This window comes from Talpa occidentalis, unplaced genomic scaffold, assembly GCF_014898055.3.
Source record: "Talpa occidentalis isolate TD23 unplaced genomic scaffold, MPIMG_talOcc4v2.1 talOcc4.12, whole genome shotgun sequence".
NCBI lineage: Eukaryota > Metazoa > Chordata > Mammalia > Eulipotyphla > Talpidae > Talpa > Talpa occidentalis.
Window position 1 is genome coordinate 37,277,727 of NW_023601212.1, and position 18,862 is coordinate 37,296,588.

At 39.1% G+C, this 18,862-nt stretch overlaps 1 protein-coding gene and 1 long non-coding RNA gene across 2 annotated transcripts in view; one reads left to right on the forward strand and one right to left on the reverse strand.

Annotated features, from left to right (window-relative positions):
• Window positions 1-18,862, reverse strand: part of LOC129145479 (uncharacterized) — a 63,484-nt gene that overhangs the window by 3,791 nt on the left and 40,831 nt on the right. The gene's annotated exons all lie outside the window — the stretch shown is intronic.
• Window positions 1,239-10,623, forward strand: MMP10 (matrix metallopeptidase 10). The gene is made up of 10 exons (XM_037505718.1): window positions 1,239-1,343; window positions 2,095-2,339; window positions 2,434-2,582; window positions 2,695-2,820; window positions 4,369-4,533; window positions 4,720-4,864; window positions 6,564-6,697; window positions 6,974-7,133; window positions 8,209-8,312; window positions 10,523-10,623. Exons 1-10 carry the CDS (start codon window positions 1,239-1,241, stop codon window positions 10,621-10,623), a joined length of 1,434 nt encoding a protein of 477 aa, XP_037361615.1.

Sequence of the window (18,862 nt, forward strand, 5' to 3'; positions counted from 1 at the left end):
CCACTTCATACTTGAAAGTTTATACTAATTTAAATTTTGGGAGGAGGAAGAGATAGAGAAAGGCTAATAAAAGTATAGAAGATAAAGACAGAGTAGAATTTCAGTTCAGTGAGCAATGTAATTCAGTTCTATCCTACCAGTATTTATGGCACAGTTAGTATACATCTATCACCCATTAAAAATTTGACTACACTATACTTTTGTTGATTAAGATCAACAAAAAAGAATGGCTACACTTTTCTTCTTCATAGACAATCTTTATTTGAAACTGCCTGCCAGCTTTTCCTCCTTAAAGCCTAACAAATCTAACCAGAAAGCAAAAATTGGTTTTTTAAAATCAGAGTCCAAAAATTGAACCCTTCCTTCCAATTTTATTCTACTTATTATTTCATCTGTTTTTATAGAATCAATTAGTAAACACTGTAGTTACACAGGTACAGATTTTCACTTACTTACATATTATCACAGGTGATTTTAAAATATGTTCTTAAAACAAAACTGCATGCAGGGCCTCCCTGGTGGCACAAGGGGTTAAGACGCAACCTATGAAGCTATCTGTAGCCACTGCAGCAGGAGTTCGATTGCTGGCCAGGGAGCTACCCACATGGCACAGCAGATCTCTCCTGATTTACCCGCTGCTCCCCTCAGCAGTGTATTTCAGTCAATCTGCCTGTTCTGTTCCCCACAGTCTCTGGTGAATCCTCTCACGCCCCACACTTCTGGCCTGCACCCCAGTTCTTGTTTGCATAAATAAAAAATGAATCTTTAAAAAAAATAAAAAACAAAACTGCATGCAAAAGTTCTACATGATCCTGATTTTTTACCAAGTCAGTCCACTTTTCTTAAACACACAAACATAAACTGTCCAGTAAATTCCAGTAACTTAATTTTTCCAGAGGAAAAAAGAAAAAAAACTCCAGTTTTCTCCTTAGCAGGACAGGAAGCATTTCCTGGCGCTTAATCACTGTTCTGACTTGCAAAATTGGGACAGTTGAGAGAAATTAGTAAAGTAGGTTATATCGTCCTACTTTGGAGCTGGAATTTTTGGACATGGTCCTGCCATTCAGATGAAAGCAATCATGAGTCAAGCTGGGGCGGGGGGGGGGGGGGGTGGGGGTGTGTGTGAAGCAAATCAACATTGTCACCCTATAAAAGCTGCGTTTAGAGGGTGGACCTAGAAGGAGACAGGCAGAGAGCAAGGCATCAAGACAACATAGAGCTGAGTAATATCAGTGGAAATGAAGACTCTTCCAATTCTGCTAGTGCTGTGTACAGCGATGTGCTCAGCCTACCCACTGGCTGGAGGTGCAAGGGACCAGGACAGCACCATGGGCTTTGTTCAGGTAACTAAGGAGGTGGCCCTCACACTCCTTGACAGAGGCAAGTGGGAAACCAACTCTGTTTTCCATTATAAATCCCTCAGAATGGTTTGAGCTTACCTTGTAGGGATAGTTCAATGATGGGTTGTGTAGAGTCTCATTATCATGCTGTTCAGACACTGCCTTTCATACAAGAAGAAATGAAGGCAGTGCCTTTGCCTCAGATCACACAACAGCACAGTGGAGGCACATAGATAAAAGTACATAGATAATAGTGGATGGACCATGTCCAGTTTGGATAGAACTATTTGGGGTACTTTAGTTCAATGTTATTTTAGCTAGATATTTAAATTGCTAAGGTCATGTTTAGATGCAAGGATGTGCATATATATATATTTTTTTTTCTTAAGCCAGGTCTCAGCAAGAAACATAAAATGGACATGTGATGAAGTTGAATCAATGTACTATAAATACAGTTATTCCTACAGATGTTTGTCTGTTTTGCTTTTCTCCTTAAAATTCACTGGTTATTTATCTCAATTTCCACTTCATTTTCATTACTTTAGTAGTAAACTGCAGACATTATTTAGTTACAAAGGTACACTATGGTGAGAAGGCAACTATAATTGAAGAATTAAAATATAACATCTATTTTTATTTCAGCAAACTAGAGAAATACTTCAAATAGAGGCAGCAGGCAACTGTACAAATTTACTGTAAGTGGATAAAAATCACAACAATGATCTAAAAACTACACTTATTATTATTCCATTAGAGATACCTAGAAAACTACTACAACCTTGCAAAAGATGTGGAAAAGTTTTTTAAAAGAAAGGACAGTAGTCCAGTTGTGAGAAAAATCCAAGAAATGCAGAGGTTCCTGGGGTTGAAGGTGACAGGGCAGCTGGACTCTGACACACTGGAGATGATGCACAAGCCCAGATGTGGAGTCCCTGATGTTGGCCACTTCAGCACCTTTCCTGGCTCCCCCAAGTGGAGGAAAACAGACCTCACTTACAGGTACTGGGTCCAAAGAGGTTTTCACATACATTGAGATTTTATACATTACTATCACAGGAAGAAAATAGTATCATCTTCAATTTTCTCCATGCAGGATAGTGAATTATACACCGGATTTGTCAAGAGATGCTATTGATTCTGCCATTGAGAAAGCTCTGAGAGTCTGGGAGGAGGTGACTCCACTTACATTCACCAGGATTTATGAAGGAGAGGCTGATATCATGATCACTTTTGCAGTTAGAGGTAAAAACAAAAACCATAAAAATGCATCCAGTTATTGGGTGTTGTTTTACTGAAAAAGATTCTAAAGGGATCCTGACACCTGTCTCTGCACTATAAACATTTTCTCTATCAGAACATGGAGACTTCATCCCTTTTGATGGGCCTGGACAAGTTTTGGCTCATGCCTTTGCACCTGGACTGGGACTTTTGGGAGATGCTCACTTTGATGACGATGAACAATGGACAGAGGATACAGCAGGTCAGTTAGACACTCAGAATGACTTGGGCTGATTTTGCTTATATTTGTGAAATTCTTAAAAACTAAGACTATTTAAGAAAATTGGCGTTCTGGATTTCCCAATGGGTCAAAGATCAGTAGAATATATATCTGTTTTTATCATTATTGAAAAATTTTCAGGAGTCTAAAAAGTTTATTATCTGTCTTGGTAAGCACAACTAGAGTCATCACTGAGTATTTCTCTCATGACAATGGTTCCAGTGTGCTCTTAGGATTATCATTAAGAGCAATTTCTTTGCAGATATCCAAGGGTTAGCATATTAAGCTGAACCTACACTAATGTGTGTCCTAAATACTGCTTATATCCAATTAGGGGAAGTTGTCCCCAATTACTTCTTTACTCTTCAAAACAAAAATAAGAATTAAATTCTAGTAACTGAGGCTCCTATTTAGGTTTTTCTGGCTACACCAACATTTTACTCTCTTTAGGTTAAGAAGAGTGTTTATGAACTTTCTCTGAAGGAAAGGATTAACCCCCAAATACAATGTACAAACACTTTCGGTAGAACAATGTTTCTAAACTCATAACTGGATACTTTGAGGAATGGCTTCCAAAATTTCAAAAAACTGAAACAACACTGCTTCTGAATTTTAATTAGAATTTATAATCAAAATGCAAACAGACTCCCTACAGAAAGTACAAATATAAGGATTGCTCTAGGTAAACCTCTTGGTTTAACTGAACTAACAGTTTTTGCCTGCGAAAGAACCTTCCTACAAAGTCTCAAGTGAAAATTCTACTAGGATCACTAGCTACACAAAAAAGACTCACGGAATTAACTCTTACTTGCTATATTAAATCACCCACTGCCTTCCAGTTTCAGCATTCTGGGTTGTTTTTTTTTTTTTAAATATGAAAAAATATTCTGAATATGGCTAATGTTTGTGCAGCCTAAACATCTTTTGTGACAACTTCTGGGCATCTTATGTTTCAATTCAATCTTACAAATCCTGACATCTATCATTGTTGATAATTTTGGACCCAATAAGTATTTGTTGACAGTGAGGCTGAAGAATTAGGTTGGCAAGAACCTAGAGGTGGAAGGGTGGGAGGTTTAACAGGCGTCTGATTGTCAGAGGATTTCAGAATTGAGTTGAATAAACTGTGATTCATTGAACTGAGACTAACTGATAAGTGTTAAATACACTGAAACAGTGTTTAGCTTTTTATTGACAAATGAAGAAAAATATTTATTGATGTGTCAACAACATGGTTTATGAGTACAAGGAACCTGGTTCTCACATAGATAATAGGCTCTTGGTGCTGTAGAGGGGAGTAGTTGGATATGATTGGACACTGTCTCAAAGACTCATTTCAATTATGAGCCTTGAAAAACACTTGGTTTTCTGTTAAGTGTGTAATTAGTCAATTCACTGATCAACCAAAAAGCAAGACAAAATAAATCCTGGGTGCTTCTAGGAATCAATATAATACACAACTGAACTGCGTGATATGTATGCAGCTGTTTTTAAGAAATGAGTTACTATTATCTATGATTTCTTAAATAGGTACCAATTTATTCCTCGTTGCTGCTCATGAGCTTGGCCATTCCCTGGGTCTCTATCACTCAGCCAACCCAGAAGCTTTGATGTACCCACTCTACAACGCTTTCACAGACCTGAATCAGTTCCACCTGTCTCAGGATGATGTGAAGGGCATCCAGTCTCTGTATGGTGAGTGATCCGGGAAAAATCAGACATGGTAGCTTTGTACTTGCAGTTTTCAGGAAAGCTTTAAAATGCTGCACAGAGCATTTTTGATGCAATTCAAAGCATTCACAGAATGTTTGAAAACCACATAAACTGAGAAGAGCATCACATTTCTCCTAATGTTGGCATCACTGCATCTGTTCCCTTTAGGGCCTCCCCCTGCTAAACCTGCTGACCCTGTGGTGCCCACAGAATCTGTGCCTCCAGGACCTAGGACTCCAGCCATGTGTGACCCTGCTTGGTCCTTCGATGCCATCAGCACACTGAGGGGAGAGATCCTATTCTTCAAAGACAGGTTATACTGGAAAATTATAATTTCCTATTTATTCTTTTGATGTGCAATGCCTAGAAAGGGAAATTAACAGAAAACTTGATATTTGTAAACAAAACAAAAATGTTTCCTTTGAACTTGAAATCCTTTCTTTTTTTTGGTAGTTACAAATCATTTTAATTAGGCTGCTGCAATACAGTCCTGACCACCATTAGCTTTTCTTATTATTGTGCTAAATTGATTTCTTTTCCCACCTCTCATTTAATACTTAATTTTTTATATCATTGTTCATTTTTAAACAATATTTGCTCCCCACTCCCACCCCCCAGTTATAGTCCCCATAGAATTTCCTTCCCAATGCACCCGTGCACCATCACCACAGTCCCCTGTGCTCCTCCCTCCCTCCCTCTGATCCCTCTCCCTGCTCCTCCCCTGCAGGATGTCTCTGATTTATAATTGTCTGTTTTTGCTTTGTACTGTTATTATTTTTTTACACTGATGTCTTATTTGGTTCCCCTATATTCCTGCTATAAGTGAAACCATCCTATATTTTTCTTTTTCCTTCTGGCTTTTTCACTAAGCATGATTCCTTCTAGCTCCATCCACGTTGCTGCAAATAGTATGAGTTTATCTTTTTTGATTGCTGAATAATATTCCATTGTGAATATGTACCACATCTTCTTGATCCAGCCATTAATTTTTGGGCATTTGAATTGTTTCTAGGTTTTACCTATTGTAAATAGTGCTGCAATAAACATAGGTGTACAGGTGTTCTTTTGAATCAATATTTTTGTGTCCTTTGGGTAGATCCCTAGAAGTGGAATTGCTGAGTCATATGGTAGCTCCATTTTTAGTAGACTGAGGAACCTCCAGACAGCTTTCCATAGTGGTTGGACCAGTTTGCACTCCCACCAGCAATGTAGTAGATGAACTTGAAATCCTTTAGAACCAGTGCTCCACTTCCCACCTTTTCCTAAAATTATCAAGTTCATTTTCAATGACTTGGAAAGATTTGAAACTTGTCCTCTAATTATTGTTCCCGAATGTTTTAAGTCACCATCATGGTGGCCTTACAAAAGGCGCAAGTAGAACTTCAGAATCAGAATTTATCTTTACCTCCTTTACAAATGACAGCAGGATAAGCTTTGTATTTAATCAATAATTCACTGCTGGATGAACATGCAAAAGCAGAATATTTAAACTACAAAAATGAGAAGTTCAAAGCAAGTGTCCCACACCTTACTGAATCTTGGCTCCTTAGTTCTCCTCATATTATCTATAGTCAGGGACTCTTCTATATACTTCCAGAATAGTTCATGCATAAGTAAGGATATACTACACAGTTCATACACACACATACATGCACACACACACAACTGACTGTTTAAAAATGTAGATAATGGTATAACATGCACACTGTTTTGCATGATTTATAGATATTTGGCTAATTAATTTGCACTGTAGGATAACTGGGATAATAAATTTGCACTCTAGGCTAACTTCCCTTTCACGGGAGACATTACTCTGGAATCCTATAGGAGGAGGTCAGGTGCAGTCAGGTGAAGAAAAAAAATATCCCCCTCTGTGATATACCTGATTTCTGTCTGCCCTGGTGCCTAGAGGAAGAGGAATGGGGGAAGATGGTGAGGCAGGGCAATGAGGAAAAGATGCTAAAGGTGGAAGACTATATTTCAGGTTATATTTCTTTGTACACATATTGCAGGCATTTTTGGCGCATACAACTGAGTGTACCTGAACCTGAATTTCATTCCATCTCTACATTTTGGCCATCCCTCCCTTCGGGCATTGACGCTGCATATGAAGTGACCAGCAGGGATACTGTTTTCATTTTTAAAGGTAAGTACTATCATTTCTTTAAGTTGTCAAAATAAACCCTCTTACAGGAAAACTGAATATCTCTTTAATTTTGTTTACTATGACAAACTTTGGCAACTTTACTACTCTAAGTAATGAAGCAATAACTAAGAAATATATTATTTTATTTTTATTACAAATGATAAATGCAGATTCTGCTTCCTTTTTACCATAAAAACCAGAAGTACTAAAAAGTATTTCTAAAACCCAAAGACTTAACTGTTATAAATTCATTATGACTGAATTATTTTTTAACAGGAAAACAGTTCTGGGCTATTAGAGGAAATGAGGCACAAGCAGGTTATCCAAAAGGAATTCACACCCTGGGTTTTCCTTCAACCATAAGCAAAATAGATGCTGCTATTTCTGATAAGGAAAAGAAGAAAACTTACTTCTTCACAGAGGACAAATACTGGAGGTAGGATGCAATAGGATGATAGTATGTGGAGTCTTTTAGGGGTTTTTTTTTTTTTTTCTTTCACTGCAAATCCCCTACCTCATCTTAACTTACTTCTCTCTCAGTGGGAAGGGTATAGGCTTTAGACAAATATGGCTAGTGCTGACTATCAAATGTGGGTGCTCCTCACAGGTGTTTCCTAGGCTCTCCTGTTTTGAGTCCACATGCTATCGGCTGGACCTTTCCTCCCCACCTGCCTAGGGTATCTTCTTCTCTCCACCCACCAATTCCCACCCATCTTTCATGGATGGTTCCTGCTGGACTCTAACCTGACTGGACTTTTTTTGCCTTAAAGGAAGATGCCCTGAGAAACCAGGACACAATTTAGCATTTCTTTCCATGGTCTTAAAAGGCTACCCAGGGTCTCAGTGGGTATTTGTCTGGTCTTCTCAAATTTATGATTCTTAAGCATGCCCCTTAACTTCAGCCACTCATCCTCTGCCTGCTTAAGAGGATGGCAAGCCATAGCAGTCCAGGTTCATGGTTAGAACCCAGGGGCACACAGAGAGGCTGATTCCTGACCATCTGCCCAGACTCTGCAACATCTGGGCAGACCAATGGAGGCACAGTTGAATACGCATTTTTTCTGTTTTGCTTCTGACCCCAAACCCTTTCCTTAGGACGGTGCCATGGGAAATCCAGGTGTACAGGATGGGGAGGGCATAAATGAGCCAACTATGGTAGAGAACTTGAAATTTGTATTTGAGATGAATTATTCAATTCACTTTACCTGTCTGTTCATACCATCTGTCTTTGTGACAGAAATGACTGAGGTTCTCTCTGTCCATGCTTAAGAAATATGATAACAACTGCTAGATCAGGATGTAGCCTCAGTTTCTGACAGAGGTACCATTTTAAGAGTTAAGTTTAAATGCAGAGCCATTAAAGTCCCATGTTTTGGTGGTATAAACATTTGACATTTATGGGCACTATGTGGAAAGTTCACTAAAATAACACATTAAGCTAGCATGATTTAGAACTTTTGGTAATGTGCTCTCTTGGTAATACTGAGCTGTGTGTATCTTACTTGGTACAGATTTGATGAGAGGAGAGGGTCCATGGATCCAGGCTTCCCTAAGCTAATAACTGAAGAGTTTCCAGGGATCGGCCCAAAAGTTGATGCTGTTTTTGAAGCATTTGGTAAGAGGACATTTATTTTGTTGCCAATAAGGCATTAGGAGCATTCTTTGGTATCAGAGGGCAGAGAATTGAAATAATTCTGACTAACAAGTTTTCTTTAACCAGTTCTCTCCTTCTTCCCCCAAATATCAAACTACCAATTTTGTATCAATTATATTACTACTTCACATAATAGAATAATAAAGATAACATAATTCTTCCTATTGTACGCATGCATTAAATCGAACACGCCCAGTGTTACTCCCTTATATATATATCTATTACTTTTCAGATTACTGTGTCAATATAAAACTCTTCTCAAGTGCTGTGGTCACATTTAATATTGGTTGACTTTCTCCTCTCTATTTCTTCTAATCCATCCCATTGCTTCAAATACCCAGGGAGAGTTTTCTCTGTCCTTCCTGAGTAATTAGTCATTGTCCATAACAGTAAGTTGCAAATGCTTACTTTTCCATGTGCCAAAGGTTAATATGTGATCTATGTATACAATGGAATGCTATGCTGCCATAAAAAATATGAAATCTTGCCATTTGCAACAACATAGATGGAACTGGATTGAGATTATGCTAAGTGCAATAAGTCATAAAGAAAAATACAGATATTGGATAATTTTACTCACATGTGGAATACAGAGAAACAAAACAAAGGTACTAACAAAGTTAAACCAAAACAAATCCTAGAAACCTGAGTGCAGAACTTAACAGAGGGGGGGGAAATGTGAGTGGGGAATAAAGGGGAGGTGGAGAAGCTCAAAAAATCTATGGTAGAGGATTATAGGTACCTTGGTGGTGTGTGTGGACCAGTATGTATGTTATGTATGTTACATGTTATGTATGTATTTATGTATGTATGTTACATGTTATGTATGTATTTATGTATGTATGTTACATTCAGATGTATGTTATATCTGAAGAGGTGTGAACCGCTACCCCAGTTATATAGTTTTTTTAAATATATATTTTATATAATTCTTACATCACTTTCATTTTTGCACAATGTATGCATTTTCATTTTGGTTATATTCCCCATACAATTCCCACCCCCCTCATTTTGACCCTAATCCCTCCTCTCCTCTGCTCCCCCATAGTGTGTCCCTGGTTCATAGTTGCTTGTTGATTTTGATTTTTTATTTATTATAATTAGTCTTTTTTCCTGGTCCCTTATTTAGTTTTTCTAAATTCCTGCTATGAGTGAGACCATCCAGTATTTTTCTTTTTCTTTCTGGCTTATTTTGCTAAGCATGATCCCTTCCAGCTCCTAAAGACAGAGCTTCCATATGATCCAGCAATTCCACTCCTAGGTATTTACCCAAAGGACACAGAAACATTAATTCAAAAGGGCACCTGCACCCCTATGTTTATAGCAGCACTATTTAAAATAGCTAATCTATGGAAACAACCCAAATGCCCAAAAATAGATGACTGTATCAAGAAGATATGGTATATATACATGATGGAATATTACTCAGCAATCAAAAAAGATAAGCTCATGCAATTTGCAGCAACATGGATGGAGCTATAAGGGATCATGCTAGCAAAATAAATACAGTGCTTAAACCAACATACCACAATAAAAGAAATACTTTAAAAATAAATTTTAATAAATTGTTTTCACAAACAGAAATAAATAAAAAAAAGTGTTTTTCCTACTCAAGGGCAGGTGGTCACGGCTGATATTTTTGGAAAGGTAACCTGAGCACCAGGCTGACAGAGCTACACAGGGTCCTCTGGTGTTCTACAGAATTAGTGTGTTTCTCTGAGGTCAGAAATGCCCCTCATGCTGTGGTAGGGGAAGGAGGGTAAGGTGTGTTAGCTGGAAAGAAAGCAAAGAGATCAAAAGTTTCCAAAGAAGCAGAGAATTCTAATTCATTAGAAGAAGAATAATAGCCAATAGCCAGAACCAGGTTTTGCCATCAGATGGAGCTGGAAGGGAGTGCTGTCTCCTTGTCAAGTGACCTTACACAGCATGTAAGTCTGTCTGAGCCTCAACGTGTTTATCAACAAAATGGAATTAGATATATTTTCCTCACTGGATCTTTGCAGAAATAAATGGGAGAAAAACATATAAAAAGCTTAGCATAGTTCCTGGCACGTAGTTAAAATTATACACACTATTTTCAATTTTCAGTTGTCTGTTACTGAGTTGAATATTCTGCCAAATGCACATATGTGGTAAACTCTCTCACTATTTTCCCTTGTCTATATTTGCAGGGTTTTTCTATTTCTTCAGTGGATCTTCACAGATGCAATTTGACCCAAATGCAAAGAAAGTGATACATATTTTGAAGAGTAACAGCTGGTTTAACTGTTAGGAGAGAAACTAAGAAGACATAACATGGACATTTTAAATTAAGTGAAAAATTCTTCACCTAAGTCTTTGGGCATTGAAACAGTTCATCTTCTCTTGCATGTGTGGTGATTAAAATCTGAGTGTGAAGTGTGGGAACTGAGGGTCTTGCCAGTCACTTTCATGTGTTACAGGGCATTCCAAGCGACGGGGAGTTTGCACTTATTGCCGTCTACAGGAGAAGGGGGCGCACTCAGTTGCAAACCAATGACTGTACAGAGACTATTTACTTGGTATTTGCTTGATATTTAATAAACAGTGATTATACTTTACTTCTTTGTTTGTTTGTTCCAAAATAAGTCAGTCATCCTTACAATCTAGGGCACATCCTTGGACAGGAGTCAACCTGACATTCTCAGCCAGTAGAGGAGCAGGTGAAGGTCCCTGTGTCTGGGCCTTCACGATGGGCTCAACCAGATGGAAGACCATGTACCACTTGTCCCCCCTAAGTGCCCTGCCAAACAGGAGGCATATTTCCACCACCCAGACATCCCATAAGTACCTGACCACCTAGGAAATAGATCTAGGGACTTGCGATCTTGTAGGACAGACTTTGGGAGGAGGTGGAATTTGGAGTATAATCCTACAATTATAACAAATCACCTAGTTCAGACACCTCATTTCTGGGGGAGAGGAGTTGGACTCAAACATGCTCTTCAAGTATTCCTTTTCTTATGAATTCCTTCAAAAGACTCATTTTCCTGCCCTAGCAAACAAAAGTGCTCATATATACCCTATTCAAATATAAAAAAATCTCCTTGTACTCATTTTGTGTCTGGCCATGCCCAAAGTCCATGGGTAAGTGCTGACCCTAAAACAGATTTAGCACCACCAAGGACTGTGTCTAGTGCAACAGCCACACCACAATAAAAGCCCGTTCACCCTTCAACTTATATGTTCACTTGAGAATAATTTATTAATCATATTCCATGTGCCATGCACTGTGCTAGGTAGTAGTCATTGGACTTTGAGAAAATGGGGACAGCTCCAACTTTATTGAGATTAATCCAACAAGAAACTCGGTATGCAAATAAGGACAATCATGAATATGTATTGTAATTTGAGTAAGAGTTATAAAGGAAAAACAGACTTCTTTGATACAACAATAGGAAGATCTGCTTTTAATTAGGTGGTTTTTGAAGAACTTTTGAAGGAATGGCATTGGAGGTGATTTTGAAGGGAGATATGGAAACTGGGTGAGGAGATAATGATTTGGACTAAAGTGATAACAGACAAAAACAGAATAGATATGTAATAAGTATTCTATTATATATACATAATAGAAAACATAACTCTGTGTTAGAGAAGATATGCAGTCTAAAACAGAGGGAAGTGTCTGGAAAAATTCTGAGATATCTTCCTTGAGTGTAAGATTTTTTTTTTTTTAAAGATTTATTTTATTTATTTATTTATACAAGCACTGGGTACAGTCAGAAGCGCGGGAGGGTGAGAGAATTCACCAGAGCCAGAGCGGGGAGCAGAGCAGGCAGAAGGACCGAAGTACACTGCTGAGGGGAGCAGCGGGCGGCAGGAGAGGTCAGCGCGCCATGTGGGACCCTCCTCTGGTGGTCGGGGAGCAGCCAGGGATGGAACAGGCGCTGCAGAGGCAGCGGGCAGCTTCGCAACCCAGCGCTCAACCGCTGCGCCACCGCCACCGGGGAAGCCCTTGAGTGTAAGATTTGATGGTGACAGCACTTACTGACAGAGGAGGATTTGGAGAGAAGCAGGTTTGGTCTCACTCATAGCAGGAATCTAGAAAACTTAAATAAGGGACCAGGAAGATGAATAACTATAAGAAAGTGAAAATCAAAATCAACAAACAACTATGAACCAGAGACACTCTATGGGGGGTGGGGGGTGGGAGGGGAATTGGGGTCAAAATAAGGGGGTTGCAATTGTATGGGGAATATAAAAATAAAATTTATTAAAAAAAAAAAAAGAATAATTGCTTAGTTTTGCCAAGCTTTTGAAAAGTCTATGAGAATTGAAGTCTGTCATGAGGTAAATGAATCTGATTCCCCTCTACTTTTGGTGGGGGGGAAGCTTCCCTTTAACTAAAAATTAGGAATATGTGGTAGAATTAAACTCTAATCACCTTTTTTGATTAACTACCCTCATGATTAATCACTAACTGCTCTCACCTGCATTCCTGGGTACTTGGAAACTGATTATATGATGTCCCTACTAAAATTCTCTGTGCCCCTCTGGGGTTGACAGTGGTCTCAGACACAAACAGATGCTGGTTGCTGAGAAAACACCCTGCTGGGAAAGTCAAACACCCTGACTCATGTCACCTAGCACCTCCTGGGGTCTGGAAATATGAAGTTCTATACTCCCCTCACATTCCTTCTCCCCTTAGATAATCCCAGCACTCCTGCCATTTGGGGAGCCAGCTTTTTGGGGGTATCTATCCCACCAACCCTTTAATGGCATCTCAAATACTCAGTTCTCTGTGTAAAGACATTTCTTGTAGTTCAGAATCTAGCTTTCCAAGGGGCCAAAAAACCCAGCTTCATCATTTATAATCATTTACAATGTACACATATATCAGGGCCTCCCTGGTAAGCACAACACTGTGAAGCTATCTGCAGCCTCTGCAGCACAAGTTCGATCCCCGGCCAGGGAGCTACCCACATGATGCAGCAGACCTCTCCTGTCTCACCCGCTGCTCTCCTCAGCAGTGTTTTTCAGTGAGTTTGCCTGCTCCCCACTCTGTCTCTGGTGAATCCTCTCACCCCCCACATCTCTGGCCTGTACTCCAGAACTTGTATGCACAAATAAATAATCTTTAAAAAATGTATACACATATCAAATCATTATGCTATATACCTAAAACCAACACATTGTTATATTTCAATTACATCTCAATTTAAAAAAAAGAGGATATAAATATGTGGGATTGTTCAGCATTTAAATTGTTCTTAAAAACCAGGAATATGAAAGAGAGCATATGGAAGATTTTAAGATATAAATTGCCCCAAGAAACTTTGTTCCAGGAAGACTGGTGTGTGTTTGTGTGCTGACAAGCCATTCATCCACATTTCTTGATACAGACCAGAAGCCAAGCACTAAGGACCCGATGTGCTGCCCATGTCAGGACGAGTTTAGCCCTAAGGGTGACGTGATGCTGAATCCCAGAATGATGTTCAAGAACTGGTTCAATTCCTCTTGCCTTGGGCATGTTTAGTCTTGGAAATTTGGAATATGTTTGCATTTACAGGAAGTGATCCAGTAGGTACTAATTTGGGGGGAGAGGAAAGAAAGCAGAACCTGGGAATCAGGTTAGAAGTTGGCAATAAACCAACAGAATGGTGGATTTGACATATTTTATTTTGACATCTTTTATTTCAAAGATGAAGACAGTACTGAACTTCATCAGTCAGTGAAGAGATGAGTGATGAACTAAGAAACATTTAAGATATCCACCATCAAAAATCAAGCAACATGGAGATTCTCTGGGACCCCACTGTATAGACAAACAGTGGAAAGAATATGCTGCACCCAAATAGTACCGGAATAATTTGTGAAAGCATTTTTCTATAAAATTGAAGAAGGTGGCAGCCTTAATTGCTATAAGTGCTAAACTTGCTTGTGAATAGAATTATACTGGAAGTAGTACACAAGTCCTTTGCCTTGATTTATAATCACTGATAATAATCAGTGGCTGTACTGAACTTAAAACAGTAGTTACCTTCCCTTTGGTTGGTGAAAAAATTAACTAGTTCTAGAAGGAAGGTATGTATATGCTTAGAGACAATAAAAATGCATACTATATTGAGACTTTTATTTATTTATTTTTAAAGATTTATTTATTTATTTATACAAGCACTGGGTACAGTCAGAAGCGCAGGAGGGTGAGAGAATTCACCAGAGCCAGAGTGGGAAGCAGAGCAAGCAGAAGGACCGCAGTACACTGCTGAGGGGAGCAGCAGGTGGCAGGAGAGGTCTACGCGCCATGCGGGGCCCTGCTCCGGTGGCCGGGGAGCAGCCAGGGATCGAACCGGCACTGTAGAGGCTGCAGGCAGCTTTGCAAGCCAGCACTCAACGGCTGAGCCACCGGGGAGACCCTATATTGAGACTTTTAATTATACTATTACTCTGTGATTGGTGGTCATCCTGTTCTGAATAGGTTTTCTCTGTTTTTAAGATGTTTGAAAACTGTATGAGAATTTCATTTAAGGCATTCAATTTTTTGTTTTATTAGATTAATAAGGGTTACTTACATGCTTAGACATACCCCATTTGTTGAGATTTAAGTCTGCACAATAGGGCCTCCCTAGTGGCTCAGGTGGTTGAGCACCACACCGTGAAGCTGTCTGCAGCCTCTGCAGCGCGGGTTCAATCCCTGCCAGCCAGCGAAAATCCCACTTGGCTCAGCAGACCTCTCCTGTCTCACCAGCTGCTCCCCTCAGCAGTGTATTTCGTCATTCTGCCTGTTCTGTTCCCCGCTCTGTCTCTGGTGAATCCTCTCACCCTCCCGCACATCTGGCCTGTACCCTGGTTCTTGTATAAATAAATAAATCTTTAAAAAAAAAAAGTCCACACAATAGAACTGGCTATTTTAAAATCTTAATTTGAAGTATTAATTAAAATGCTACATATGAATTCAAATAGTATTAAATGTTTAAGGATAATTCAATATTTTAACTGTACAAATCAATTACATTAATCAAACAGCTAATGAAAGTGATTGTACTTATTTTTATACATATTTATAGGTTAATTAAGATTAACAAGATTAGAACACTAAATTTAAAGTCTTAAGAAAAGTTGAGGTTTAAGTTTTTCCTCATTGACTATTAGTGATAATACAAGTAAACTACTAAGTATTTTTAGGTATGTAGCTCCCCTCAGATATTAGCAAATCAAATTGAAAAGCTGACATATATCACAGGTCTTATTTTAAAGCAGAAAGGAAACAAATAGTTTACATACATTATCTCATTTAATTGTCACTTCAGAAGTGGTGATATTATACCAGTTTTACAAATATAGAGATTGTTGTTGCTCTGCATGGTTAAGCAACATTCTCAAGGTCATGGAGATAATAAATAGCAGAGTCAGAGATGTAAGCATCCTGACACCAAGTTTATGTTCATCCACTCTGCAGTTCATCAACCCTACACCTAGAGTTGGCATGAATTGCTCTACAAATGTGATAAACAGTAAATGCTGTAGAGCAAAGAAAAGATGGACTGACATGATAAGACAGAAGTTGGAAAGAGATGGGGAACAAGATTGTCTCTTAGTAGCATGATGCATAAAAAGGAACAAGTTTGTGTGACTTAAGAATGGGGATATTCACAAGTGAAGGACTCATGACACTTACAGGAACATAATAGTTCCAGCAAGTGTGATTTTATATTATTTTTCCATTTCGAAAAGCTATTTCCATGGGTTCACCTAGATGATATTATGCTAAGTAAAATAAGACAAGGCATGATTTCACTCATATGTGGAAGAGGGAGAAACAAAAGTAATGAACAAACAAAACAAAAACAAACTTTTAGACTATAACAATAAAATAGAGGTTACCAGCAGGGAAGGGGCAAAGGAAGTGGGTAAGAGGAGTAAAGGGGGTCAATTGTATGGTGAAGGATAGACATTAGATTTTTAAAGGTAAATATAAATAATTTAGTATACACATAGATGTTTGTTTTATGTGTATCTAAGTATCTTTTATTAATAACCAAAAGTATCTGTTATTAATAAAGTTACTTAATAAACTAACTCTTCAAAATTCAAGAGTATCTGATGATTTGTCAGTTGATATAGATCCACTAAGAAACTACTGTAAAATCTGATACAACAGGAAAGGGGTGTGGGTGACTCAGAACATCGTGGAGAGCTTCCACAATCCTGGAGAGCTTCCACAATCCTAGGACAACATGTGACACATGAGATCATGAATAGATTTTCAAAGGCATAAAAATATTTTACAGATCTGTTACAGCACATCAAATTAATGTGGTAAGTTGTACATCTGAAAATGACAGTTGAATACTTATAATTTTCTGTATGTTAAGTTGTTCTGAATTTGTTTTCCCACAAATAAATTCCCACTAATATGTTATAATTTGACTCCAAAGTGGGTAAGTTATTTGTCTCTATGCCCTCTGACCACAAAAGTCTTATGATTAATCAGATGCAAATTGCATCCTCATCAGTGAGTGATAAACTTATGAGGTGTGTCACAACTCCTCAGACTACAATGTGAGGAAATTCAGGTCAAAATTCTGCTCTGCTGGGCAAGGAAATGCTTCCTTTCCTTTTTGAGCTCACAAATTGGGAATGATGCTGCTGATAGGTACAAAAACATAAGGGCAAACAGGATAGGAGATAGTTTATTCAGCTCTTCATATATTCATTCTTTTGCCAATATTTACTAAGCTCTCCCTATATGCCAAGCATACTGATAAGACTTTGGCTAAATCAGCAAAGATTTTTGCCCTCTTAGAGCTTAAATTCACGCAAGGAAGGCAGACTAAAAATACATTTAGGGCCTCCCCTGGTGGCGCAGCAGTTGAGGGCTGCCCACAGCCTCTGCAGCACCGGTTCCATCCCCGGCCACTGGCAAGGGTCCCACATGGCGCGCAGACCTCTCCTGCTGTGCCCACTGCTCCCCTCAGCAGTGTATTTCATCAGTCTGCCTGTTCTGCTCCCCGCTCTGGCTCTGGTGAATTCTCTCACCCTCCCGTGCTTCTTACTGTACCCAGTATTTGTATAAATAAATAAAATCTTAAAAAAATAAAAATAAAAATACATTGTAACAAATAAATATATGTTAGAAGGGAGTGCTATGGGAAAAAAGGAAAAAGGCGAGTGAGGGGATTGGAGGTGAAGAGGGCTGGGGTGGTGATGGTTTACAGTATGAAATGTGTGGTCAAGGAGCCTCACAGAGAAAGTGATACCTAGAGAGAGCTTGCCAAGCACATCAGAGGAGAGCACTCCAGGCACAGAGAACACCTGGATTGAAGAATCCTGGGATTGGGTGTGTACAATATATTTAAGCCCAGCAAGGACACTATTATCAGCAATGAAACCATGAGGATTTTGGTGGAGGTGCGCCTAAACTGAATATTTAGTGGGCAAATACTTAGTAAGTGTAGGTGAGGAGGCATACTGTCCCCTCCAGGGAGGAGGAACATGTACCTGCAAAGGCCTGAAGGGAGAGACTTTGGCTATTTGTCTCCTTCTACTCCTTAGCATGGCATCAGGGCCTTCATAATTTCAGCACTATTTCTTTCTCTGTTATATCTGATTGTGTCCCACCCTAAATGCTACAGTGAGGCCTTACTTGAACTTCTTTATATGTGCCATGTTCTCTGTCTCCTCCAGCCCTTAAGTTCAAGGTATCCTCCACCTGGAACACAGTGGATGACATGTTTGCTATGTCTACCTGGTTTTTTACTTCTCTCCTCATGTCCTGCCAAAGTCCCAGTGTTTGGGAGGACACTGTTTAGGATGTGGTTGGCTAAATAACCATGAAGTTTGCACAGGTTTGCCCACCACTCAGTGGATTAGAGAAGGACCCAAGAATAAAATAGAGCTTGCTAGGGTTCTCTCCCATAATGAGACACAATAGACCTAGAACACAGGGTGATACCATGTTGCAGACCAGATCTAGAGAGCTGTAACCAGAATTGGGGCCAGGGCATATCAAAGTCATACACAGGCTGCTGATATAGGGGAGCATCCACATGCTGCATAGCTGGTTGACAGAGAACAAAAGCAAACACTCAAGCTAAGTCTATAAACATGAGGGAGAAAGAGACACACAGAGAGACAGAGCACTCACTAAGAATCTTTCATTTCTCAGAAAGGCTATACTGAGATGGGATTTCAAGACATTCCTCAAGTTCCTTATATATCCATTATAATTAACTTTCCAACAAAATGATTCCTGTCTTAGACATGATATGGGAGTGGGGCAAGCCACAGAGTTTCAGACTACTGAGGAAAATGTCTTTTCAAGAAGTCAGGAGTCTACAAGGAGAGGAAGGAAGCTGCTGGTTGATCACCACCTGTATTAAACTATGTCCTGAAACTCAAGTCATGTGCTCCCTGAAGGCAAAAGTCTTGAGTTGCAAAGTAAAGGTGTCTGAAGTTGTTGGTTATGCCTTGTCATCTAAAATCTATGAGGACTGGGACATATGACAGTACAGGTTTTCTAACTGAAAATATGTGAAAATAGTAAATAACCT